Genomic DNA, 25,570 nt, shown 5'->3' with positions numbered 1-25,570 from the left:
GCGCCATATATGTATATAAAAAATGTTTACAATAATTTTAGTACATTCATGAATATATATAAACATATAAAATATGTATTAACGTGTTTTTAAGCGCAAGCATAAACTACATTAACCACAACCTATGAAGTTATAATCCATCGACAGGAGGCGATAGCTTCAGAATGGGAACGCATGTAGTTGTTGAGTAAAAAAACACTATTCTTGATCGATAGCCAAGGCATAACTATTCATTTAATTGTCTTAGTTTATAATTGTTTTCTCAGGATTGTATCACATGGTATATCAAATCAGTTAATTTAGCACCATTTGACTCAAAAACCGGATGCTGACAGCTCTTCGGCCCATGTTGGACAAGTCTGTGGAACTGCTGTCTGCTCCCAGTCACACCCTTCGTGTGTTACTGGACACTGCTGGGTAGATGTCTGCTGCGTAATAAGCCATTTTTGCATTTTCACTTCTAATGGTTTGTCGTAACGTAGTGGCGACATGTCTGCATTTGGCATACATCCTCGTATTCAGATGTGATAGCAACGTTTGGACTGGATATGACTACTGACTCATCATCACCATGGCCCGGCCAGGGGAGATAACACTTGACCGTCTGTGTGCTGCTCTGCCTACCAGACAAGTAACTCCCTAGCAAGAAAAGTTATTTTGGTTCATAGTCTTTGCAACGATATTCGTATCTCCATCCACCGTTGGACAATGGCCTCTCAGATGTACACTTTTGTCACCCGGGACGACAACAGCACCGTTTATGCAGAAGTTTCCAAAATCCTCCTATCTACTGGTCAGTGGAAGAGGTTGAAAAGAGACAACCCCAGATTCAATTTGATGCTCGGTGAACGGAACAGACTACCATTTGGGCGTCTAGGTAATGTATGTTTTCTCCTTGAATCGTTATTCTGAAAAGAGAATCTGCATGCGCTACATTTGTGGTCCACCCACTCAGGACGAGACAGCTGCAGTGACTGTGCAGGGCTGCTAGCCGTGGAGTATCAATGCTTCCACCAGTGGATCTCAGTAACTGTGAAATCTTGTGAACATTCAAATCTTTGGGTTAAAACATGTTTTTACTGGGACTTTACTTTAGGTCATGAACCCGGACTAGTGCAGCTGGTGAATTACTACAGAGGGGCAGACAAGCTTTGCAGGAAGGCATCTTTGGTCAAGTATGTATATTTTATACAATTGCCTTTTGGAAGTTACCACTCACCAATATGTTTTGTGCCCCCAATGAGAATTATTCGAACACTTTTAAATCATCAGGCTAATAAAGACCAGCCCAGAGCTCTCTGATTCGTCTAACTGGTTCCCGGAATCCTACATCATCTATCCCACCAACCTCAACACTCCTGTGGCTCCTGCTACAAATGGCCTCAGCCATCTGAAGAGCAATCCCAAGACGGATGAGCGTGAAGTTTTCTTGGCATCCTATCACTCCAAAAAAGAAAGTGGGGAGGGGACTGTGTGGATAGCCAAGTCATCTGCTGGAGCTAAAGGTGGAATATTTATTACATATTTTGTTCGATACGATCGTATCGTATCATTAATGTCTAAGAGTATGGCATCTTAATAGGAGCAAGCCAGATGGGAAACTACTTCCTGCAAAATACTGGATAGCAAATGAAGATTGTATATAAATCTATTTGGGATCAGTCAATATAGCTAAATAAGTGAAAGGACATTGCTGAGTAACTATATGTGCAAAACACACAGCAAGCGAGAGTAGGGTAGGAGTCAGGACAAAGAAGACACGCTCAGCGCTAAAATAGCATAAATGTAATGTAGTTCATCAGCAGAAACTGAGTGCTAAAGTGATACAGTTTACCAGTACAGTCTAGCTGGAAATTACATTACAGCGGCTGGAAATTCCATTACAGCAGAAGGAGAACCCAGCTATGAATTAGGAAGAATTAAGTGTACATGACAACTGTGTCCTATTAGTATTGTTTTGTTTGCTTTTTGGATTATTAGTTTCACTTTTGACCTACCTGTACAGAATTAAACCTTACTATTAAGCTACGGTGCTGCACTAGTAACACTGCTAGGCCTAATTAGTAGACATGTATCCCTAAAGTTGTTACACTAGTGTGCAGAAATGGCATACTTATTGTAGTGGAAGGAAATCAACATTAGTAGTATGGCCGTCGTTCTATGAGTGCGGCTTAGTTGTTCTACTAGTATGCTGAATTGTCTTACCAGTGAGGGCAAAGAGCATACTAATACATGGACCTTAAGACGAATATCAATGATATAGAATTCATGCTCAAATGGCTTTCCATTTTGACATGTAGCTTTGAACAACAACATTTCTTGCAACAGGTGCTGGTATTCTAATATCACATGATGCTAACCAACTACTGGAGTACATTGACAATCAAGGACAGGTTCATGTTATTCAGAAGTACCTGGAGAAACCTTTACTTCTGCAACCTGGACATCGCAAGTTTGACATCAGGCAAGTCTTGAATGTTTTTGAGAAACTCACAGAGAAAGTCTACACTGCTACAGACTAAGAGTTTATGATACGGTATTACCAGGAGCTGGGTCCTTGTGGATCACCATTACAACATCTATTTGTATCGGGAGGGCGTGCTGCGGACTTCTTCTGAGCCGTACAACAGCTCCGACCTCCAGGATATGACCAGCCACCTGACAAACCACTGCATCCAGGAAGAGCATTCGCAGAACTACGGCCGCTATGAGGAAGGGAACGAGATGTTTTTTGACGAGTTTCGTCTGTACCTGCTCAACACTCATAGTGTCACCCTAGAGTCCACCATATTACCCCAGATCAAGCAAATCATCAAGTAGGTGTACATTGCTTTCTTTCATTTTTACGGACAAAACTGCTGAAAAAGAGAGAACCACATGTAATTTTCATTTCATGTCATTGTCATTTTTATTTGTTTCAGGCAATAACAAAAGCAACACAGTCAGTGTCATATTCCAATAACAATAATTGTCTTTCAAAAAGAAAATACGCATACAATATGAACATAAGGGAGTTCGTGACCAAGACCTGCTGCAAATAGCAAAAATGTGAGAAAGTAGACACTACCCCCAATTTTTCTTTCATCTACAATTAACAGTTTAAAACCCTAAATGTACCCTGAAATCTCATCCCAAAACACTTTAGCATTTTAATCTCATTTTACAATATTGGCCTTGAAAAGAAACACAGATTAATGCTTAAACATAGAAAGATATTTAAAGATAAATACCAATTTCTATATTGCTATTAGCAATTTTGTTACCTTTTTGGCTGATTGAAACGCCCCTCTACTACTAGCAAGTCTGCAACTTCACCCAGCAATTGAGTATGTGCTTGTTCTGGGAAGCTAACGCTAATCTACTCAGACCAAAATGCTGCAGCTCTGCTTAGCTTTTGGCTTTTATGTGATAGTGGTTTCATGTGGGCCAGACTCAGCTTGCAATTGGTCTTTACACAGGTAGCTGCCAAGTTGATGGTGGAGAGTCTTGGTGTGGGGGCGGTGTTGTGTAAATTATCCAACATCAGAAGATCGTGCACACATTTTATTTTTCTTCATAAGTGGACTGGCACTTCAGGGACCCAAGTATTTGTATACAAGCAATTAGAAGTCCCTTTTGCTTAAAGTGGAAGTCAACCCAAACATATTTTTTTCAAGAATATGTTCCCAGCAGGCCCACTAGTTGAAGCACGTCATTCTGATTAATTTTGCGTTTGTGGAAAATAAGCTAAGCAGCAAAATGCACTCGTTTTTAGCCATCTCTGGGGGCGGCAATTTTGTCTTCTGTCGACTGAAAATGACATCACAACTGCTCACAACCACCAATCACGGCTGACCTGTTTTCTGAATCTGAGCCGTGATTGGTGGTTGTAGGCAGTTGTGATGTCATTTTCATTCGACAGAAGACAAAATGGCCGCCTCCAGAGATGGCTAAAAACGAGTGCATTAACACTTATTGCACAAACGCAATATTGATCAGAATGCCCTGTTTCAACTAGTGGGCTTGCATAGAACATATTCTTGGAAAAAAAAAATGTTTGCGTTGACTTCCGCTTTAATAAGCTGTCCACTTGTTGCAACTTTCTCCTGTTTTTCCCTTGATGGTTTTGGACCACAAACACATGGACATGTTTTGTAACCCTTGGTCATTTATACCCTGTGCTTTGCACATGGAGTGGGAAATGCTGGAGGCTGTTTATTGTACAAATCATTAAGTAATTAACTTTGTGTGCAGACTAGAGTGTTGTCCATTTGGAATAAAAAAAAGGGCGTTCATTTACCATGGTATGGTGGGTGTGGTCTACAAAAGTAACATGTATACTGTTTATATATTTTTTAATACAGACACTTTTCTCCCATTTTAGGCAGAATTTATCCATCCACAGTTGTAGTCTTCTTCATTATTTCATCCTCTTTGTGCAGTGCACTTGTAGGACTGTCAGCAAAGCAGCCTGAGCACAGTTGTCACCAGCAACATGTTCTTGGAGTCGAAAGCAGGGCTTGAGTTACGTGGGAGCCAGTAAGAGCCAAACCCCCTTGAAGCACACCCAGGCGCCCTTAATGACAGTGAATAATCGATCTCTTTTTATGTTTACAACCACCGCTTGTCCCAACCTTCTGGCATCAACAGCACAGTGCTGTTTAAAAAGCCAACACAAGACCCCCCCCCCCCCCCCCCCCCCCCCCACACACACAAATAAAAGAGAACAGCTGAGAGAATTCTCCTTCTTACATCTTCACAGAGTGCCATGGACCATTCCGTTGGCCAATTCAACTTTTTTTTTTTACATTTAATATTGTCCAATAAATACAATGAATAGAATGTGAAACTTTTTGGCGGCGTGGTTTTTCAGGAGCTGTCTGGCATGCATTGAACCAACAATCAGCACCAAGCACCTTTCCTATCAGAGCTTCCAGCTGTTTGGATTCGACTTCATGGTGGATGTGAACTTCAAAGTGTGGCTCATTGAGATCAACGGAGCACCCGCCTGTGCACAGTCAGTAGCAACACGTATTTGCAGAAAAACACGTTTTCACAAGTGTAATTATTGCAGCTGTTAAATTGATGTCATTTCATGGAGATGACAATAGTTTCTGATAGCCAGAGGTGCGTTGAAAGTGGTAACGCTCTACATTTACTCTGTTACGTCTACTTAAGTAACTTTTGGAATGAATTGTAGTCGTTTTGATTCAAAATGCTTTATGCTTTGACTTGAGTCATATTATTCCAAAGTAACCATACTCTCACACTACGCTTACTGACACTGTCTTTCCTTTATACTGCTCCTGTAGGAAGCTGTACCCTGAGCTGTGTCAAGGCATAGTGGATGTAGCCATTTCCAGTGTCTTCACCCCGAACAATAGTGGTGACTCCTCATCGTCTTCGCCTTATTCTTCCTCTCCATCCTCCCTGTTCTCAACCAACGCTTGCTCCTCACCCAAACTGAGAGGGCCGCTTCACGTTGGCCCTTTTACTCGACTTTAAGCACAAGGAAAATCACCATCCTACTGTCCTCACTGCTGGAAGCAGCAAAGGCCATCAATTGTAATTTGGGCGTTTATTGTGTCTCGTCTTTCATGCATGTGTGTATTCGATTTGCAGATGGTGTACTATGTTTGTTAATTTGAAGAGCAAAACAAAATGAAAAGATACCAAACATTCTGAGTGTACTTTAGGGACCGTAATTCTTCCTTTCCACCCCTGACAGATAGTTGGGAGTCTTGAGTAAGTGCAGAAGCTCAAGATAAACTTGTGCCTTACATTTCCAGCGGTGCAACTGCTAACGTAACAAGCCACCAACATTTCTCTGCAAGTGTATGGGGAGACACACGTTGGCACTACAGTCAGCAGAGGGGGCTAGTGAGCAAGGACGCTGTCTAGGTTACTGCAACTTTATCCAGTAAAGTACTCACACCGGCTCCATTTATATTCAACTGTGTCAGTTATCTCACCAACTAATGACTGATTTCCCACAACGAATATGTTTTGTTCCTTTAGACGTATTAGTAATTAGCCTGCTCCTCATTTTATTGATTTCTTATTCCTAATCTCTTTTAGTCTTTGATGTTTGCTTCTGGTATTTAGCTAGTTGTTATGTTTTGTCATAGGTCAACATTATTTAAGTTTAAGTCACTCAGTTTACGTTAAATTCTGAAGAATGGAAATTGGGTATGTGGGCACCTTAATCCAGAATGTCTGGATTAGTCATGGAAGACAGTTTCAGTTTTATTCATGAATGAACAATGAATCTATTCCTGTATTAAGCAGAACAGTCTTCTTGAAGCAGAAAAGATGAAAAGCTTGTTGTGAGAGCACTGATAGGTTCCCCATGTTGTAGGTTAAAGTTTGTTTAACCATGTTATTATGATGACAAATTGATGTCTGATTTTGTTGTTGTTGTGTTGTAGCAATTTTTTTTTGCATTGGGCAAAAGGTGCCTTAGAGGGGGTTGTGTGTAGATTTTCATCTTTTAAAAAGCATTTGTATTCTTAACTGCTGTAAATTTCCTTGTAAACAAAATCTTAAATTTAAATGTTTTTTTTTTCATATATTGTACATCCAACTCATGTTACCATGTTTGTTTGACTGTTTTCACATGCCTTCATCCCAACCAAAGATTAAATTATGCTGTATGTTATATAGATTTTCCAGTCCTGTGCTGTAATCTGAATAAGTAAATGAACTGATCTAAGATTGAGTGTTATAGAAGGATGTGGTGTTGTGTTTTCGTTTGCTAGTCTGTTCGACAAATGTTGCATGGTCGTTTGTCATAAAATGTATTCCCGAATAAAAACATGACCCTCGCATAAGCCTCTGTCATTCAAATAGCTGTAATAGAATGTACCCATGCCATCTATGAGACACTAGTGGTTTTATATGAGAAAAACAAGTAAAACATCAACACCAAGTGTATATGTGACATCATCCTATAAAAAAAATGCAGTAGGCTACTCTATATATTATTTTGTGTTACAAGTTGATGTTCTCACGAACAGGGCTTTAGTGTCTGTCACATAAATAATACATTTGAATTATTTCAATTTTAATAATATTTTATCTCATTAATCAAACAAGTCTTTGAAGAAATTAAAACCAATGTGCCCCTTGCCAACTGCAACCATCGCCAATATCGTTTGCTTCCCTTGGTTCTTTTCAGGAACACCATCTCCCAATTTATACATTTCTAGGAATTTGTCATGGAATATTAGGTCAATCCGCACCAGTCTTCTTTGTGACTCCACTGTAGTCAAAAGCAACACGAGTGCCGCTGTTTTTCGCCGAGTGCGGTGGCGCGCACCTGTAATCCAAGCTACCAGGAGGCTGAGGCTGGCGGATGGTTTGAGCTCAGGGGTTCTGAGCTGCAGCGGACTATGTCGAGCGGGTGTCCGCGCTAAGTTCGGTATCGATATGGTGCTCCCGGGGGAGCTCGGGACCACCAGGTCGCCCAAGGAGGGGTGCATCGGCCCAGGTCGGAAACGGAGCAGGTCAAAGCCCCCGTACCGCTCAGTAGCGGGATCGCACCTGTGAATAGACGCTGCAGTGCAGCCTGGTCAATACAACAAGACACAGTCTTTTATACTTCTTCTCGATTTACCCAAAACAACTACACAGTATGAGAATTAAATAAATATGCCAATACAAAATACAAATGTCATCAACAGATTTTTAGAAGATCAAGCGATTATCCTATTGGCTACCTGCACCAAATCAGCAGTTTCATTTGCGGCCTGACGTATTTTGACTCAAACAGATGCTCTGAATAACTCATCACAATCTTGTCAGATTTCCTCTGGTTATCCCTCAGCTTCAGAGGGGTCAGGTCGTCGGCTATGGAGGACCAAAACTGCAAAGAACTCAAATAAAAGTGAAAATAAAAACAAATAATTGGAAGAAATGAAATAAAACATGACTAAATGTATATTTAACTATATTATATTAACCTATTTGTTTGTTACACATATATTTATACTGCAGATCTTCATCTCATTTCTAACCTAACATACGGTCTTCCCCTGTTGCACCGTTTTCACTACTAGCTCTTTCAAACTCCTCAAGGAGTTGAAACCCAAGCCGCAAATGAAACGGCTGATTTGGCGCAGGTAGCCAATAGGATAACCGCTTGCCCTTCTAAAAATCTGGTGATCACATTTATATTTTGTATTGATATATGTATTTAATTCTTATTCTGTGTAGTTGTGTTTCTCTTCCAGGAGGTGACAGTGTTCACAAGACCCAAACCTGATTTTTGTGAAGAAAGAAATTGAGTTTGAAGGTTTTGTTTGATGTAAACATGTCATGTGCAGTGTTGTGTGTTTTGGGGTAAATTGAGACGAAGTATAAAAGACTGCGTCTAGTTGTATTGCTTAGGCTGTACTGCAGCCTCTATTCACAGGTGCGAACCCGCTACTGAGCGGTACGGGGACTTTGACCTGCTCCGTTTCCGACCTGGGCCGGTGCACCCCTCCTCAGACGACCTGGTGGTCCCGAGCTCCCCCGGAAGCACCATATCGATACCGAACTTAGCGCGGACACCCGCTCGACATAGTCCGCTGCAGCTCAGAACCCCTGAGCTCAAACCATCCGACAGCCTCAGCCTCCCGGTAGCTTGGATTACTGGCGCGCGCCACCGCACTCGGCGAGAAACAGCGCCACTGGTGTTGCTTTTCACTGGAGTGGAGTCACAAGGAAGACGTGCTCTCTGGCGGCCTTGAATCGGACGTCAGCACGACGATCACACAAGAATCAGTAGCTTTCATGCACAAAAGAAACAACAAATAATAATTAAAGCTTACAACAATTTGAGCCAAACCTTTAAAATGCATACAAACGCCTTAACCCTTGTGTTGTTTTCAGGTCAAATTTGACCGTTTTTAAAGTTGTATCTCTGAAAATTGTAGTGAATTTGTTCGGATTGACCTAAAATTCCGTGACAAATTCTAAATACACTGTATATAAATTGAGAGATGGTGCATCAGAAAATAGCCAAGGGAAGCAAACAATACTGCAGGCGAGGAATGTAGTTGACAAGGGCCACATTGTAAGGTTTTAACTTCTTCACTTATGCCCTCAGGAGACGCTCCCCTCAAAAAATTGACCATGGTGGGGACGATCATTAAGAACACAATACTTATTACACAAAATGAACTCAACATGCAAGGGTTATTCTCTCTCTTTTTTAAAAATTGTCTTAACACTCCCGGATTCGACTGGAAGTCCCAATTTCACTGGCAGGCGCTTCACTTGACAAAGTTACTGAAAGACATGTTTGATCAATAAGATAAAATATGATTAAAAACAAAATGATTCAAATGCATTATTTAAGACATTTTAAAGAATTGGCTCAATTTGTTGTAAGCTTGAATGATTATTTGTTGTTTCTTTTGTGCATGAAACCTACTGATTCTTGTGTGATCGTCGTGCTGAGCGTCCTTTGTGACTCCACTCCAGTGAAAAGCAACACCAGTGCCGCTGTTTCTCGCCGGGTGCGGTGGCGCGCGCCTGTAATCCAAGCTACCGGGAGGCTGAGGCTGGCGGATGGTTTGAGCTCAGGGGTTCTGAGCTGCAGCGGACTATGTCGAGCGGGTGTCCGCGCTAAGATCGGTGTCGATATGGTGCTCCCGGGTGAGCTCGGGACCACCAGGTCGCCTAAGGAGGGGTGCACCGGCCCAGGTCGGAAACGGAGCAGGTCAAATCCCCCGTACCGTTCAGTAGCGGGATCGCACCTGTGAGTAGACGCTGCAGTGCAGCCTGGTCAATACAACTAGACACAGTCTTTTATACTTCTGGAAGAGAAACACAACTACACAGAATAAGAATTAAATAAATATACCAATACAAAATAAAAATGTGATCATCAGATTTTTAGAAGGGCAAGCGGTTATCCTATTGGCTACCTGCGCCATATCAGCAGTTTCATTTGCGGCCTGAAGTATTTTGAATGGAACAGATGCTCTGAATAACTCACTACAGTCTAGTCAGATTTCTTCTGGTTATCTCTCAGCTTCAGAGGGGTCAAGTTGTCGGCTAAGGAGGACCAAAATTGCAAAACTCAAAATTAAATAAAAGTTAAAATAAAAACAAATACAAAAATATAATTGGAAGCAATTAAATAAAATATAAGTAAATGTATTTTTAACTGCAGTAATACATTTAGTTTTGTATTTATTTGGACGCCTCTTCAAAAATATGTGGTCACATGACCAACTTATACGTTCTTTTAAATAACAGGGGTGGCACTACTTGCCCCTTGGCACAAATGACCCGACTCTCCCCCATTTGTTTGTTTATGCTCAAATAATGTGCTGTCGCCGCGCGCGCATTGTAAGAGATACGAAGAATAAAAGACTGCGTCTTGTTGTATTGACAAGGCTGCACTACAGCGTCTATTCACAGGTGCGATCCCGCTACTGAACAGTACGGGGGCTTTGACCTGCTCCGTTTCCGACCTGGGCCGGTGCACCCCTCCTCAGGCGACCTGGTGGTCCCGAGCTCCCCCGGGAGCACCATATCGATACCGAACTTAGCGCGGACACCCGCTCGACATAGTCTGCTGCAGCTCAGAACCCCTGAGCTCAAACCATCCGACAGCCTCAGCCTCCCGGTAGCTTGGATTACAGGCGCACGCCACCGCACCCGGCGAGAAACAGCGGGCGGCACTCGTAGCGCATTTGACTTGATTGCATATGACGTATGGCGTATGGCAACAGTGGTAGAATATATGTTGTGGGACTGATCAAGAATGTGTAACTCATCTTTTCTATAGGTGTCCCTTTAGTGTCAAATTCTGGAAAGATGTAAAGACATATTTCCCATAAGGTCACATTGTGTAAAGATTGAGGGTAAAAATATTAACACTTATTTTGTTTAAAAAGATACAGAAATTTGCAATATTCTTGGTCTTTTTATTTTGTTAGGGAAATTTCATATTCACAAAGCCCAATTCTTTAAATTCACGCCATGTTTTAAGTTTTTTTTTTATGGATATTGATTGTTACATTGAGTCTCTTAAATTTGTCGATAACAAGAAAGGTAAAAAGAATTCTTGAAATATATTCTAAGTTGTTTAGTTGAAGTCTGTCGACATTTTGTTTATGGTGGAATTGTACTGGGATGTCTGATTGTTTACATATTTTTTTTATGTTTTTAACTCATTCATTGTTCATTGTTGACAAAGGAAATGTTATTGAATTGTAAAATGGTATATTCTGACAATAAATAAATAAAAATAAATAAATAAAATAAAAATAGTGGTGGAGGATATGGAACACGTCTGATGACATGGTTTTGTAAAAATAATATAAAAGTAAAAAATCAACCCCAACTGATATGTGACATCATTCTATTTAAAAAAATCAGTAGGCTACTCTGTATATGTATACTGTATGTAATATTGTGTTCCAAGTTGGAGTTCTCATGAACAGCCCTTGAGTTGCTGTCTTAAATAATGCATTTGAATCATTTTGTTTTTAATCATATTTTATCTTATTGATCAAACACGTCGTTCAGTAACTTTGTCAAGTGAAGCGCCTGCCGGTGGAATTGGGACTTCCAGTCGAATCCGCGAGTGTTAAGCCAATTAAAAAAAAAGAGAGAGAATAACCCTTGCATGTTGAGTTCATTTTGTGTAATAAGTATTGTGTTCTTAATGATCGTCCCCACCATGGTCAATTTTTTGAGGGGAGCGTCTCCTGAGGGCATAAGTGAAGAAATTAAAACCTTACAATGTGCCCCTTGTCAACTGCATTCATCGCCAGTATTGTTTGCTTCCCTTGGTTATTTTTATGGTGCACCATCTCTCAATTTATATACAGTGTATCTAGAATTTGTCATGGAATTTTAGGTCAATCCGAACAAATTCACGACAATTTTCAGAGATACAACTTTAAAAACGGTCAAATTTGACCTGAAAACAACACAAGGGTTAAGGCGTTTGTATGCATTTTAAAGGTTTGGCTCAAATTGTTGTAAGCTTTAATTATTATGTGTTGTTTCTTTTGTGCATGAAAGCTACTGATTCTTGTGTGATCGTCGTGCTGAGCACGTCCTCTTTGTGACTCCACTCCAGTGAAAAGCAACACCAGTGCCGCTGTTTCTCGCCGGGTGCGGTGGCGCGCGCCTGTAATCCAAGCTACCGGGAGGCTGAGGCTGGCGGATGGTTTGAGCTCAGGGGTTCTGAGCTGCAGCGGACTATGTCGAGCGGGTGTCCGCGCTAAGATCGGTGTCGATATGGTGCTCCCGGGTGAGCTCGGGACCACCAGGTCGCCTAAGGAGGGGTGCACCGGCCCAGGTCGGAAACGGAGCAGGTCAAAGTCCCCGTACCGCTCAGTAGCGGGTTCGCACCTGTGAATAGACGCTGCAGTACAGCCTGAGCAATACAACAAGACACAGTCTTTTATACTTCTTCTCGATTTACCCAAAACACACAACACTGCACATGACATATACGTTTACATCAAACAAAACCTTAAACTCAATTTCTTTCTTCATAAAAATCAGGTTTGGGTCTTTTTAAACACTGCCACCTCCTGGAAGAGAAACACAACTACACAGAATAAGAATTAAGTAAATATACCAATACAAAATTTGGTCAAAATTTTGATTTGGGCAGTTTTGGTCTTGTAATGCAGAAGGACATGTTATTCGAATCAGGGGGCGGTCCTATAAGTGTGTCTTGGGTTGAGCTAAATAGCTAAATGAATAGATAAAAAATAAAAAATCAGTCAGAAATCACTGGGGTAAATTGTGCTGTTGATAATTGAAGTAAAAAGATCATTTTAAACTCACAAAAATGCTCTATAAAGTAAGACAAATTCAACACAAAAGTACTTGTTCATTTTTATTTAAAGTTTTAACATCATCAAAAGCCAACTTGCTTCAACAAGGCCAAAAGCTCCACATAAACACATGGTCAGAATAAAATTAATATTCCAAAATGAGCACCTAGCTGCATCCGCATCTGAATATCTTCATAGATCCAGCCTACTACTGGAGATTCCTCCTGTCAGTGCTGCAGGGGAATGTGAACTTGTGCTCCCTTCTAGCTGACCACCCAAGCCTAATTTTTGGTTACACATATATATTTTGGATATATATTGAGCAGACTGCAGACCTTCATCTCATTTCTAACCTAACATATGGTTGCACCGCTTTCACTACTCTTTCAAGCTCCTCAAGGAGTTGAAACCCTGTCTGTCTTCCTTTTGTATCGCCGTGGCATGATGGATTTTGGTCTAAAATTAAGAATGGCGTATAGTGATCAAATGTAAGAATACTATATACAGTAACAATAAAATACAATAAAGAATTATAGTAAATAATCAAAAGTTGGGGGATGCCATTGGCACAACTTGACCCAGGTCCTTTGGCACAAATTACCCCAAGCCTACCATTTTGAAAGAAATGCATCTGTTTTGAGCTAGCACCATCCTAATAGTAGAAACTCATGATAGCTTACTAAACCAGTAAAACATGTGTGAACTGTTCTATAATTGTTCAAAAACAGCAATCAAAAACCTTCGTCATGAATATATATTTTTAACCTAAATGTGCTTACCTATGAAGCCCTTCTTTGCAGGATGAGTGAAATGGTTAAAAAAAAATGTGCTCAGATGACCAACTTATAAATAACTTGCCCTTTGTCGTAAATTACCCCACTCTCCCCTATTTGTTTGTGTAACGCTAAAATAATGTGCTGCCACCGTGCGTTTTCGTTGAAGAGAGAGACGAAGAATAAAAGACTGTGTCTTGTTGTATTGCTTAGGCTGTACTGCAGCGTCTATTCACAGGTGCGAACCCGCTACTGAACGGTACGGGGACTTTGACCTGCTCCGTTTCCGACCTGGGCCGGTGCACCCCTCCTCAGACGACCTGGTGGTCCCGAGCTCCCCCGGGAGCACCATATCGATACCGAACTTAGCGCGGACACCCGCTCGACATAGTCCGCTGCAGCTCAGAACTCCTGAGCTCAAACCATCCGCCAGCCTCAGCCTCCCGGTAGCTTGGATTACAGGCGCGCGCCACCGCACCCGGCGAGAAACAGCGGCACTCGTAGCGCATTTGATTTGCATGCATATGACGTCACCAGATGGTGTATGGCAACATCTAGTGGTGGAGGATATGATGCACGTCTGATGTTCTGCATTAGTCCGTTATCCTATTCATTTGATATGAATGATGAGCCAATAAACTCTTAAAAAGCTTCAGATATCTTAGCCATAAAATATCTAGCCAATATCCAGTCTTTCATTTTTGTTACAATATTCTTGTGAAAGCAGTTACTAAATAGTTGAATGACTTTCTAATAACTGTGATTTATTTGGAGACTTTTAGTTTGAACTTAGAGTGAAACTGAATTGATTAAAATAAATTGATTAAAGAATACGTGGGTGGCTCGAGTATGGGACAGCTACCCGATGTGTTCCGTGAGGGAACCCCATTAGGGTTTTCATATTACCTTTCCATACTGCATAATTGCCCCTGCATTTACTTTAGTTATGATAATCCTTAGGCTAGTTTTGAACAAAAGTGAGGGAAAAATAGTGATAGGCCACATAATGACAATGGAGGGCCAGACCTGAGCAGTCTTGAGTTTGACACCAACAGCGCCTGTATTCGTGGATGCCTTGTCACTATGAGGGGGGAAAAGATTCCCTATCCATGCGTTGTTGAATGTCAACAAAACCTGCTTTTGTCCGGTTATAAGGTGACTGAAAATAGAAAAACATGTTTTATTCATACTGTTATCTCTTCTCATTAAGGTCCTGGCAGTTTTTGAGCGTGGACAACAAAATACAAACAACCAAAAGAAACTATAGAAATGTTGGCAGTGGGGCTTTCTTCATCTTCAGCAGGGGAACCACGACGCACTTGTTTTAGTATGTTCTGTGTGTGCTTCCAGACCGTAGTCTAACCGTAAACACTTTCTTCTTCATGAGTGTGTTACTTTCTAAACAGGATTCCGCAACCACTGCAAACAAAAACTGGGATGTTTTGATCATTGTGCTTCTCCTGTACTGGCTCAAGTCTATCCTGCTCAGTTTGTCTATCATCTGCTGAGATTTTGTTAAATGAGTCACTACTGCTCCAATGTCCCATGTCTGCTGCTCCATCAGTGGAGCACGGTGAGTGCAAAATGAGGTTGTATGACGGCCTGTCCTCATCCTCGCTGTCCGAGATGAGTTCCTCTTCAAATCCTTCAATAGGGCACACCAGCATCTGATCAAAGGCATTGTCCACACTGAAAGAAAGCAACCAATCACTAATGCGGCCTGGAAATAAACTAAATATTTTGACGACGAAACAATGACCATTATAGGCGGAGGTGTCGGAGGGCAGGCAGGTAATTGCCTAGCGGCTCCAATTGAGTGTTTTTTCTGCCTCTGTTATTTAATTTGATTGATTATCCAAACCTTTTCTTCAAAATTGTTTTTTCCTCACGTGTGTTTTAATTGGAAAATAATATATCACCAGACAATCACGGAGCATGCAGAGAGACAGGCAACCATTCACACTCACATTCACGCCATTACTGAGTGAATGAGTTCATATATTTCATATACGAACGTGTAGTGGAAGGATGCTACATTCCATTTCAGACGCCGGTGCCACACTCCAAGATGGCCGACAATACAGGCACTACATTTCCCAGCATCCCCCATAACCCCAACAGGTGTGTCTGCTTAAGCCACTTGATTGAGGCCGGCGTGGCTGGACTTAAAAAGGGAGAAATCAAGGAGCAGAGTGTGTGTGGGAGGACAACAGGAAAGCACCGAACAGAAGCAAGAGGAAGAACAGACTCCATGAGGAGGAAAGTTGTTTTTTGAATTTTGAGAACAGTCTTTAGTTGGCGCCTTTTGTATTTTTGTCAATTTTGTCTTTCCTTACACCAACTGAATGAAAGAAGATCATACGTCTTGATTTTTGTTGAAACTCTGGCCTAAGAAGTCTCCACTTGCCCTGTCGAACCTAAAGTGATGTCACAATATATATATATATATTATATTATATTATATTATATTATATTATATGGAACTTTGTTCCAACTGTAGTGTTGTTAATGTTCAATAAATGAAATTGAGTTGAGAGTTCAGTTAATAGCTACCCTAGAAGAACCACATACTGTATCTTAGCCATCAGATATTTGGCCAATATTGATTTCCTTTTGACTGATGAAAAAGTAGTTGCTAAAAAGTTGTATGACATTTTATGACTCTATGATGCATATAGCAACTTTCTGATGTGATTTACAGTGCCTCATAGATGTGATGGATAAATGAAGCTTCATGAAGCACTGGTCATTTTTGACTCTTCTAGACTCTTGACTTAAGGATGTAGTGGAAATGTAAAGGCTAGTGCAGTGGAAATGTAATACATACTAGCCTTTATCGTTAAACCAAGAGCACCATCTAGAGGAGTAAAAAAATATCACAAGTGCTTCATGAAGATTAATTTTCCCATCACTACTAAGTACTGACACGTCCTTGTTACTTCCCCAAAATATCCCCAAGTAGTCCTTTAGGTGGCTTACAGGGAGAATGAGAACTGCAGCACTGTTGAACGGGACAAGTTCACGATGACCACTTGTCACAATGAGAAAAAGATGAGCACATACAAAGTTAGGTGAAAGCCGGCTTTAAGTTATGCACTCAAGCACCTAATAAAGATCCCATCAAGAGCACTCACAATGAGAGCAACCAACCCAACTCCAAACAAATCTGACTATTTGACCTTAAAGGTTTCACTGTATATACAATTGCCACTGCGTGCTTTGTCCAAGTAATAGGCTCAATTGACTTACTATGAGCTGGTGTGACTCTCATGAACCAGATGAGCCATAGAGACATAGCGATGTTTGAGAGCCTCTGCCGGTGCAATTCTTCTCTCAGCTTGAATACTTAGAAGACTTTTTAGAAAGCTAACAAATTCATTCTGATCTTCAAATTCACTCAACACCTCTTTTGTGTCCTCTTGGCTCTGCTGAGTGTCAAACAAAGATGGCCGATCCAGTTATGGACTACAGTATGAAGAGCTCTTTTCTAAAACGAGAGCAACTGATTGATCAAAGTGGACCTCGCCATGTCATTCTATTGTGTAAGGACTCTGTTATCTTTTATAGAACATGTTCACAAAGAATGAATTAATTGTTTGAACGGGCTAAAATCAGTATTTGTAAAAAACGCTGGTCACTTTTCTTATCATGAATAATCGTTAACATGGATTCACAGCATTTTGGAAAAGAGTTCTTCGAATTTGAATAACCATGCATTTGTTCTTTCTTCGTAAGAAGGGACCACTTACAGTTCTAAGGGCATCCAAAGACTTTAGTCGTATCTTCCATGTTTTAGTCTCTTCTCCGTTCGTAAGCTTATATTCATTTGGAGTCTGGAACAACAACAATAACAAAAAAAAACATTTTCAAACAGAAGTTTTAAATTCGACACAGTTCTGCATTACTACCTTTAGCTTCCATTGTTCAAAGTTTATGTGGGTGAAATACTTCTGGCTGTATTTGCCTGCTAAGAGGAGTGAGTCGGCCGGCTGCCCTCGTATTTGTACGATTGTTCTCATCTTGGGGGACAAAACATGTTCGATGTCATCGGGCACTCTCTTACTTCATAGCTTTACAAGATGTCTGTCAGTAATAACAACTGAAATATTCTGTCTTGTTTACCATCTGGTACTCGCAATTTGTTGCAAAAAGGTGCTGGCCAATGTGCAAGAAAGTAAGAGCACAGCCAAGACCCCACATGTCCACTTGCTCAGAGATCGGGAGGCCAAGGGTGACCTCGGGTGCTCTGTTTGTAGGACCAGGAGAAACAAGATGTACATTTGAATATAATTTTTGGCAAATGGTTAACAGACATATCCAGTGAAACCTCTAAAGTTGAATGCTCCTGAAGTATGAAATATGATACTGTAAACAATTAATCCCTGCCAACCAAAATGCATCAAATCAAACTACATTACACTGATATTTGTATGCTACTCCAATTGGTCAGTGGCTGGTGCAAGAATAAAAACAGGAATTATGTATTTATATACGGATTCTTGAGTGAAACACTGTTAATATTGTAAATCATTGCTGTCCTGTGAAAAATGTCCATTATGCGTCTCTCCGAGGCTACTGGAGAATCCCGCTCTTGTGAACTTTTTATCCTGTACCGCCCCAATCCCGTAATTAAAGGTAAAGTTGACTCCCATCCTGCGGGAATCCCACAGGATTCACGGGACCCACGGGATTCCCGAAAAAAATGTCAGCCTCTACAGTACAGGTGTCAAACCCAAGGCCCGGGAGCCAGATCCCAACATCCTTTTATGTGACCTGATACTGATATTGTCTTCACAATATTGAAAAATTGTTTGTTACCAATCCCCTCTTTAAAATAAATTTAAAATTTGTTGAACAATTTACTGGCTTCTGTTTGCAAAAACAGTTTTCTATCACTTTGTTGTGTATATGTGATAATATAAAGCGATCATACATTTATATGGGTTCACATGCCCTCCGACGGCTACCATAACTACAATGTGGCCCGCGACAAAAAGTTTGATGCCCCTGCTCTACAGCAAACAACCAAGTGCACTTCAAGGGAATGTCCGAAGCACATTACCCTCCCTGACATAGTGAACAGATGATGTGTTGTATGATAACATGCTAACCACATGAATGGCTTTGGTTTTTTAAGTGTTATGTCGTTAAGGTCAATTTTTTTTTCATCTTTTTGATTTTTCAGATGGAGTGGACCAAGTTTGGACTGCTTCTCACTCTATAACAGTGTTTTTCAACTTTTTTGAGTCAAGGCACACTTCTTTCATTGAAAAAATCCCGCGGCGCACCACCAGCTGAAATTGTGAAAAAAAAAAGCTTATCTTATAAATATAAGTGTATTGTTTATATAAGCGTTTTATAACATTGAAGAATGACGTTATATTATAACATCTTGAATAGGAATTAAATAAACACAAAGAAAAACATATTTTATAATGTTTCATATTGATACTTACTCAGTGTGAAACATGGGCCTGTTTGGATAAACATGCGTTACTAATTCGCTTGTCTCTAAACAAAGACAATTAGTTACCTGCTGCTGCTGCTACCTGCTGGTATGGAAGATTACTACAAAGTAGTAAAGACATGATTACGCTGCCAGGCGCTAGACCGCACAGGCACACAAATGAGATAATTTCCCACGGCACACCTGACAATATCTCGCGGCACACTGGCGCGGCACAGAATTTGAAAAACACTGTTCTACAAAACGCCCTCTTTCTTTGGAACCTGTCTGAGATCACTTTTTCAAGGTCTGAAACAGGTCCATGTGGTTGGTCCTGGGATACAATATTTCATTTTCCATTATTACCAATGGGATGACTTTTTCTTAGTATCATACAAACAAATGAACAAGGAATGCGGTCAACGTTAGAGGTTCCATGGTAACAAACTTAAAGAGGAATGAAACCTACCGGTAGCCCATTGGCTGTATGGTCATTCCAAGGGTCACTGCAGAGGTCTGGAGGGAGCAGCCGAAATCTATTAATTTAACCCTGAATGGTTCACATGAATGGTTCACCAGCATGATGTTATCAGGCTTCAGGTCTGCGTGAATAATTTGGATACCTTTCAGAGCCTCGAAGGCTGTAAGCAACTGCATGGTAAAGGGAGAAAGTCGACTCATATGCAATCCTTGAACATGTCACAAGTTTAAAGAGGCAGTTTAGTTAAAGCGGAAGTCAACCCAAACATATTTTTTTCAAGAGTATGTTTGATGCAGGCCCACTCGTTGAAACAAGGTATATATAATATTGTGTTTGTAGAATACAAGTTAAGCAGCAAAATCCATCAATTTTTAGCCATCTCAGGGGGCGGACATTTTGCAACTTCTGTCTACTGAAAATGACATCACAGATGCTCAGGGCTCATATAACAACCAATCATAGCTCAGCTTCATAAAACAGGCCATCTATGATTGGTCATTACCTGAGCCCTGAGCAACTGTGATATTCAGTCGACAGAAGTGATAAAATGGCCGCCCCCAGAGATGGCTAAAAACAGGTGGATTAAGTCCTAGTCGATAAATACAGTGTTTATCAGAATGCCTTGTTTCAACTAGTGGGCCTGTAGAGAACATATTCTTGAAAAAAATCATGTTTGGGTTGACTTCCCTTCAAGTGCAAATATACTATAATTTGAAGTAATGTAATGTTTGATTAACACATCTTTGAAATGACAAAATGATTGCTTTACCTGATGCGCAATCGGCCGTATCTCGCTGACAGACAATGGCTTCTTACGTTTCTTGACAACAAAATCGAAAAGGCTCATGTCTAGCATTTCAAAAGCCAAACATGTATACCCTTCATGCTCAAAGTTTTCAATAAACTTCACAATGCTCTTTTTTACTGGGTCCAGAACACTCACAATCTCAAGCATTTTGATCTATGGAGACAACAACACAAGTGAGTGACATCTAAGCACTTAATTAGGTAATATGGTAGCTCCATACGAATGTAGGATGTTATACCTCCATTTTGGATATCACATTTGACTTGGTTTTAAGGACTTTGAGGGCTACGGTCTGTGCTGTGCTTAAGTTTACACAATGGGCAACTTTACCAAAGCTTCCTTCGCCAATTAAGTCCTTAACCAGGTAGGTGCTTGTTTGACTACTCAGGACGTTGGATTGTAGCTTTTCAAATGATTTAGTTTTTTTCTTCTGATCTGCAAATGGTAATAGACTTATCAATCACAACAAGCATGCAAAGGTCATGGAGTCAACAGTGATTACTTGCTGACACTGGATCCTACAAGCAGATTCACCTACCAGTTTCAGCTGATGAGTGTTGAATATTTGAGTTTAAGCCCATTGCCATTTTATTATTTTTACATTATATTTAAAAAAATAAATCTGGATAAAAAACATCTTTAGGACTGTTTACTTGTGTCAAGAAGACGACACTCAGCACCATAACCACTCTATGATGTCATACCATGTGATCATGGATGTGACATCATAATCCATGATGACACAAGTGTCTGTGTGTGTAGGGGGACTAGTGAAAGTTTAGTTGGAATCGCAGACAGATGCCAGTTTAAAAATAAAATAGAGGCGGACCGGTCTATAGTATATACTATTTATTTAGCCCTGGAAAAAAACGATGAATGACGGAAGGGTACCGACCCTGCAGACGGATGACAAATAACGGACGCTCAATTTAGAGTAAAATGCCCAGCTCTGCTAAATTACTACTAAAAAAAATGTTATTATTAGGGCTGTATGCAAGTAAAGTATCTTCGTGTGACAAATCCTTATTATTAGCAAAGGCATTTAAAATAAATGTAAATGACATTCATAGCGGTAAGTATGCATTTTATTCTGACATTTCAGAACCTTTGCAAAAAAAAAAAAAAAATCCATTTGACAAAATATATGGGTTGACATTCGGTCAGTTGTTACAATGTTTATATCAGCAGTTTCCCCTAATTTAGTTGTGCCAAAATGTCTTCCAGGTCCAATACAGTAGAAATTGTATAGTCTGGTGTCACTGAACCAACACGCACGGCATCACCTGCACTGTTAATCCAAACTGTAGCACGCACTTGTGCATTGAACCCTCCCTGGATGTCAGTGTCCAGTGAGTCTCCAACCATTATGCAGTCCTGTGGTTCCACATGCAGTACGTCAAAACACAGTCTGAAGATGGAGGGGTAAGGTTTCTGCTCGGCATAATCTCCCCCAACTACAACCCTATCGAAAAAGCTTTCACAACCGACTGCCTCCACTTTCTCCCTTTGTGTTTGAGCATTCCCGTTGGTCAGGAGCAGCAGTTTGTATTTCTTCCGAAGTTGTTTCAGAAGACTGGATATCTCAGGGGACAAACTAAGCAGCTCCAGTCGACTATTTTTCCACAGGTAGTAGCACTGAGCTGCCAGGGAGGGTATTGAACAGCTGTCCACACTTTCCTTAATGCTGTCTTCCCAGTGACCTACTCGAACGTCATCTATTGATCTGCCATCTGCAGGGTCAAACTTCTCATGCAGAAGTTTCTGCTTGAACTTGTCACAAATGTTGGTGATGGTGTCATCGTCAATAGCCAGTGAGGTCTTCAAAAGTTCATAGGTCTGTAAAAGCCACACACAGCATTTTAATTACAACACGCAAGTAAACCACAGAAATGTCCAGAGAAGTACAGAGAGTACTAAATGTTATATACTGCATTTAAAAACAACCAAAAAAGTATTACTGCATTTACTCAGCTCAAGGGTCTTGTCAGAGCTGCATGTAGTCTATGTCAAAAATAATGCAGTACCCAAAACATACAAATCAATCATTTGACCTTCATATAACTGAGGTGCGACTAACTATTAGTCCACAGAATCCCAATGACGTGCAAAGGTTAAAGAAAAAAAAGGTGCAGCAGCATCTGACAAACTGGTAATAGTTATGTAATAATGTATTAGAACGGCTACACTTAAATAGAATGACAGCCAATCAGAACAAGAATGATAAAGGTCATCCTAATTATTGGGAACAAAGTTAAGAGCAGACGGAAGTTAAATTATTTGGCCGCAAAGGTGTGGTTGTTGTCTTTCCCAGTGAATTTGAACACAACTCGTCCGTTCCAAAACACAGGTTAGCGTGCTAGTCACTTGGCATTAAAACAAGAATACACTTTTATCAAGAGACTACCACCTTTTGCATCGCAAATTGACCTGCCCGATTTGTTTCGATGAGCGTGTTGTCCAAGTCAAATAATATAGCCTTTATAATGTTACCGTCCATTGCGAAGTTACACTGAAAGCACGGAAGCAGCTCGGTGAGTTGCGGAAGTAACTGTGACAGGATGGACGCTATTCATTCTGGGAATTGTAGGTTTGATGTGAAGAAACCCGCACTTTCAATTTACATCCCCTTGGGGGCGTTAATAGACCAAATATCCATTATCCAAGGTTCAATCCTGATATCCCACCATCCTTTTAAAACCAGGAAGCTATTGCAACACTTGAGTTGTTCGATTGTTGTATACAGTATGCACAGTACCAGTCAAAAGTTTGGAAACACACTTTAATTCTTTTTTCATTATTCAAACTTTTCCTGAATTGTAGACTAATATTTAAGTCAACGATATTATGAACAAATACTATGGAAGCCCATTCCCGCCAGTAAAAAAAACATTTTTTGTTACTTTGGAAGAAGCATATAACGGAAGCCCATTCCCGCCAGTAAAAAAACATGTATTTATTTTTTTTAGTCCCGCTGGTTAAAAAAAACCCAAAAAACTTTCACGCGCAAGCCCCATCCACAGGCAATCTCCGTTTGAGCTACAGAAAGTCGCACTCAGAGGGCATGCAAAAGTTGACTTTATGAAGGCATTATTGTATACTCTTATTATTATATTATTATTGTATACTGTTGTATTTGACAACGTGTGTTAAAATTGTGTGAGTTGTGATTTTATAGGCCTTTATGCGATATAACCCATTACGTTGAAGCAAAGCGTTGCACGCACTATAGGTGGGTATACTGTACCTACGGTCCTACCCCCACCCCCCTTTTTTTCTCCACTGGTGGAAAGAATCCATTGTCGGAAACAGGCGGGGATTTTACTGGCGGGAATGGGCTTCTTCCAAAGAAAATTTTTATTCATTTATTATTATTATTATTTTTTACTGGCGGGAATGGGCTTCTTCCAAAGAAAAATGTTATTTATTCTTCCAAAGAAAAATGTTATTTATTTATTTATTTATTTATTTTACTGGCGGGAATGGGCTTCTTCCAAAGAATTTTTTTTTTTAAATTATTATTATTTTTTTTAAACTGGCGGATTTTTTTTTTTTTTTTTTTAACTGGGGAGAATGGGCTTCCATACATTGATATATATCCATATCCAATACTGGTGGAATTATTTGGTAAACAAAAACATGTTTATGAAAACAGAATATGTTTTATAATTTAGTTGTAGGCACCTTTTGCTCAGATAACAGCTTTGCACATCTTGATATTTTCTCAGTCAGCATTATGATGGACAAGCACTGGACATTGCATATAAAATCATTATATATGTATAAATATATTATATTATAATTACATGTATATTTAGAAAAAAAATGGAATTCGTTGTTCCCATAGTGTTTTGTGAACTGCTGAAGTGACATATTGAAAGTCTGAAGTCTTGATTTAATGTTTGCAAACATGAGTTTTTAATCATACTACTTGCCTGATAATCTGTGACACACAGTCGTGCAAATTCAAAACATACTTTAGTTCTTATGTAACCACTTCATTCTCTCGTCTGGAAACTAGCCAGCGGTTCACACGCAACTACGTGCAGGCCTTATTTCCTCCCAAACCCAATCAGAACACACAACAAGCTCTTCTCACATTACCTGAGATCATCCGTTTTGAGTGTCGCTCAGGTGCTTGCGTGAGTGCTTCAATTGGCCTTTAAAAAATACCACAGATAAGATGCCTAGAAATAGTGTGAGACGCCTAACGTTCTATCTATCAGAACAAACAACGCCTGCCTTTTGCACGCGAGGTGAGAACTGAGCTTACTTAAGGGGTAGGCGTGCAGCAACTCGAAGCTCTTCTAAAAAAAAAAAAAAAAAAAGTAATCTTAAAAGGGAAGTGAAACATAAGCACATGCAAAGAGATAGAACTAAAAAGTGCTAAAATGGAATTACCGGTACCCAGTCTGAAATTAAGTGAGGGAAGTGTGTGAGAATTCAAAGAAAGTTTGAGTATATGAAAGAACACCGTTTCCATGACCTTACCTTAGCATGGTCATGGGAGAGCTGGATCTTATCCCATCTGACTTTGGGCAAAAGGTGGGGTACACACAATCAATCATCCATCATACAGCACATTCACAGATCCTTGACTGTAACCCAGATGTTCTAGCCACACGTACCACTTGTTCCGCCCACACTGAACAGTTCCACTTTTATCTTTGTAGGTGGCAAAACAGTCATACACCCTTTCTCAGGTAGCCATGAATCACCCACATACATCGAATTATAAAAGGTGCTGCTCCTTTTATTTCTAAAGCCCAATTAACATGTTATACTGAATGTCTTTGATTTGTAATGAGTGGCCCTAGGTGGGCCTCTGTGGGTAGTATATTTGTGAGCATACCCAAGGAAGGTCAAAGCTAATTCCAGCTCTCAGTATAAATCACTGAAACAGGTGAGTTTTTGTTATATAAGCTAAAAGATCTTAAAGGACTTCTGAGCAGAACACAGCCACTCGGGTGTTTTAGTTGCTGATGAGTGAAGGTCAATTGTAAAAAGACAATTTGATTGATTTATTTTGGTCATTCATGACTATGTGCTTCACGTCTTTTACTGAGCCAATACCCATTTTTCATGAGAAAATTTCAGGGCACACTACACAACAAATATTTGCACACCACAAATATACTCAAAGGAACATATGACTTATTCTGTTGTATGAATGGCAGCTGGTGGCTACATAGTTTTATTGTACCCTCTGCCATCAATTGGAAGCGCATATAATTGTTCCACTGTTCAATATGCGTCGCTGGCATAGATAGATGAACACATATGATATGATAA

General features: G+C 40.3%; 3 protein-coding genes and 6 non-coding genes across 9 annotated transcripts; 4 read left to right on the top strand and 5 right to left on the bottom strand.

Moving 5' to 3' along the window:
• Positions 1-128: 128 nt before the first annotated feature.
• On the top strand, positions 129-6,809 carry ttl (tubulin tyrosine ligase). The gene is made up of 7 exons (XM_086046017.1): positions 129-877; positions 1,097-1,175; positions 1,273-1,505; positions 2,329-2,464; positions 2,547-2,816; positions 4,853-4,996; positions 5,292-6,809. Exons 1-7 carry the CDS (start codon positions 709-711, stop codon positions 5,482-5,484), a joined length of 1,224 nt encoding a protein of 407 aa, XP_085902143.1. The 5' UTR covers positions 129-708; the 3' UTR covers positions 5,485-6,809.
• A 467-nt stretch (positions 6,810-7,276) lies between these two features.
• On the top strand, positions 7,277-7,575 carry LOC147139601 (signal recognition particle RNA). Its single transcript, XR_015088832.1, has one exon.
• Positions 7,576-8,338: 763 nt separating this feature from the next.
• On the bottom strand, positions 8,339-8,637 carry LOC147139600 (signal recognition particle RNA). The gene has a single exon (XR_015088835.1).
• Positions 8,638-9,477: 840 nt separating this feature from the next.
• Positions 9,478-9,776, top strand: LOC147139599 (signal recognition particle RNA). The gene has a single exon (XR_015088831.1).
• A 562-nt stretch (positions 9,777-10,338) lies between these two features.
• LOC147139598 (signal recognition particle RNA) lies at positions 10,339-10,637 on the bottom strand. Its single transcript, XR_015088833.1, has one exon.
• A 1,457-nt stretch (positions 10,638-12,094) lies between these two features.
• LOC147139597 (signal recognition particle RNA) lies at positions 12,095-12,393 on the top strand. The gene has a single exon (XR_015088841.1).
• A 1,337-nt stretch (positions 12,394-13,730) lies between these two features.
• LOC147139596 (signal recognition particle RNA) lies at positions 13,731-14,029 on the bottom strand. The gene has a single exon (XR_015088830.1).
• A 908-nt stretch (positions 14,030-14,937) lies between these two features.
• On the bottom strand, positions 14,938-20,865 carry LOC147139595 (homeodomain-interacting protein kinase 1-like). The gene is made up of 9 exons (XM_086045888.1): positions 20,820-20,865; positions 20,520-20,716; positions 20,243-20,434; positions 19,462-19,643; positions 17,669-17,792; positions 17,455-17,565; positions 17,296-17,379; positions 16,796-16,971; positions 14,938-15,235 (listed from the first exon to the last, which is right to left on the bottom strand). Exons 1-9 carry the CDS (start codon positions 20,860-20,862, stop codon positions 14,938-14,940), a joined length of 1,407 nt encoding a protein of 468 aa, XP_085902014.1. The 5' UTR covers positions 20,863-20,865.
• Positions 20,866-21,113: 248 nt separating this feature from the next.
• Positions 21,114-23,135, bottom strand: nanp (N-acetylneuraminic acid phosphatase). Its single transcript, XM_086045174.1, has 2 exons — positions 22,689-23,135; positions 21,114-22,117 (listed from the first exon to the last, which is right to left on the bottom strand). Exons 1-2 carry the CDS (start codon positions 22,776-22,778, stop codon positions 21,476-21,478), a joined length of 732 nt encoding a protein of 243 aa, XP_085901300.1. The 5' UTR covers positions 22,779-23,135; the 3' UTR covers positions 21,114-21,475.
• Positions 23,136-25,570: the final 2,435 nt, after the last annotated feature.

The sequence above is a fragment of the Filicampus tigris genome, chromosome 11 (genome assembly GCF_054856515.1).
Source record: "Filicampus tigris isolate MCC_2025a chromosome 11, RoL_Ftig_1.0, whole genome shotgun sequence".
Taxonomy (NCBI): Eukaryota; Metazoa; Chordata; class Actinopteri; order Syngnathiformes; family Syngnathidae; genus Filicampus; species Filicampus tigris.
The sequence above is the reverse complement of the archived record's forward strand: the minus strand, read 5'-3'. Positions and strand labels throughout refer to the sequence as shown.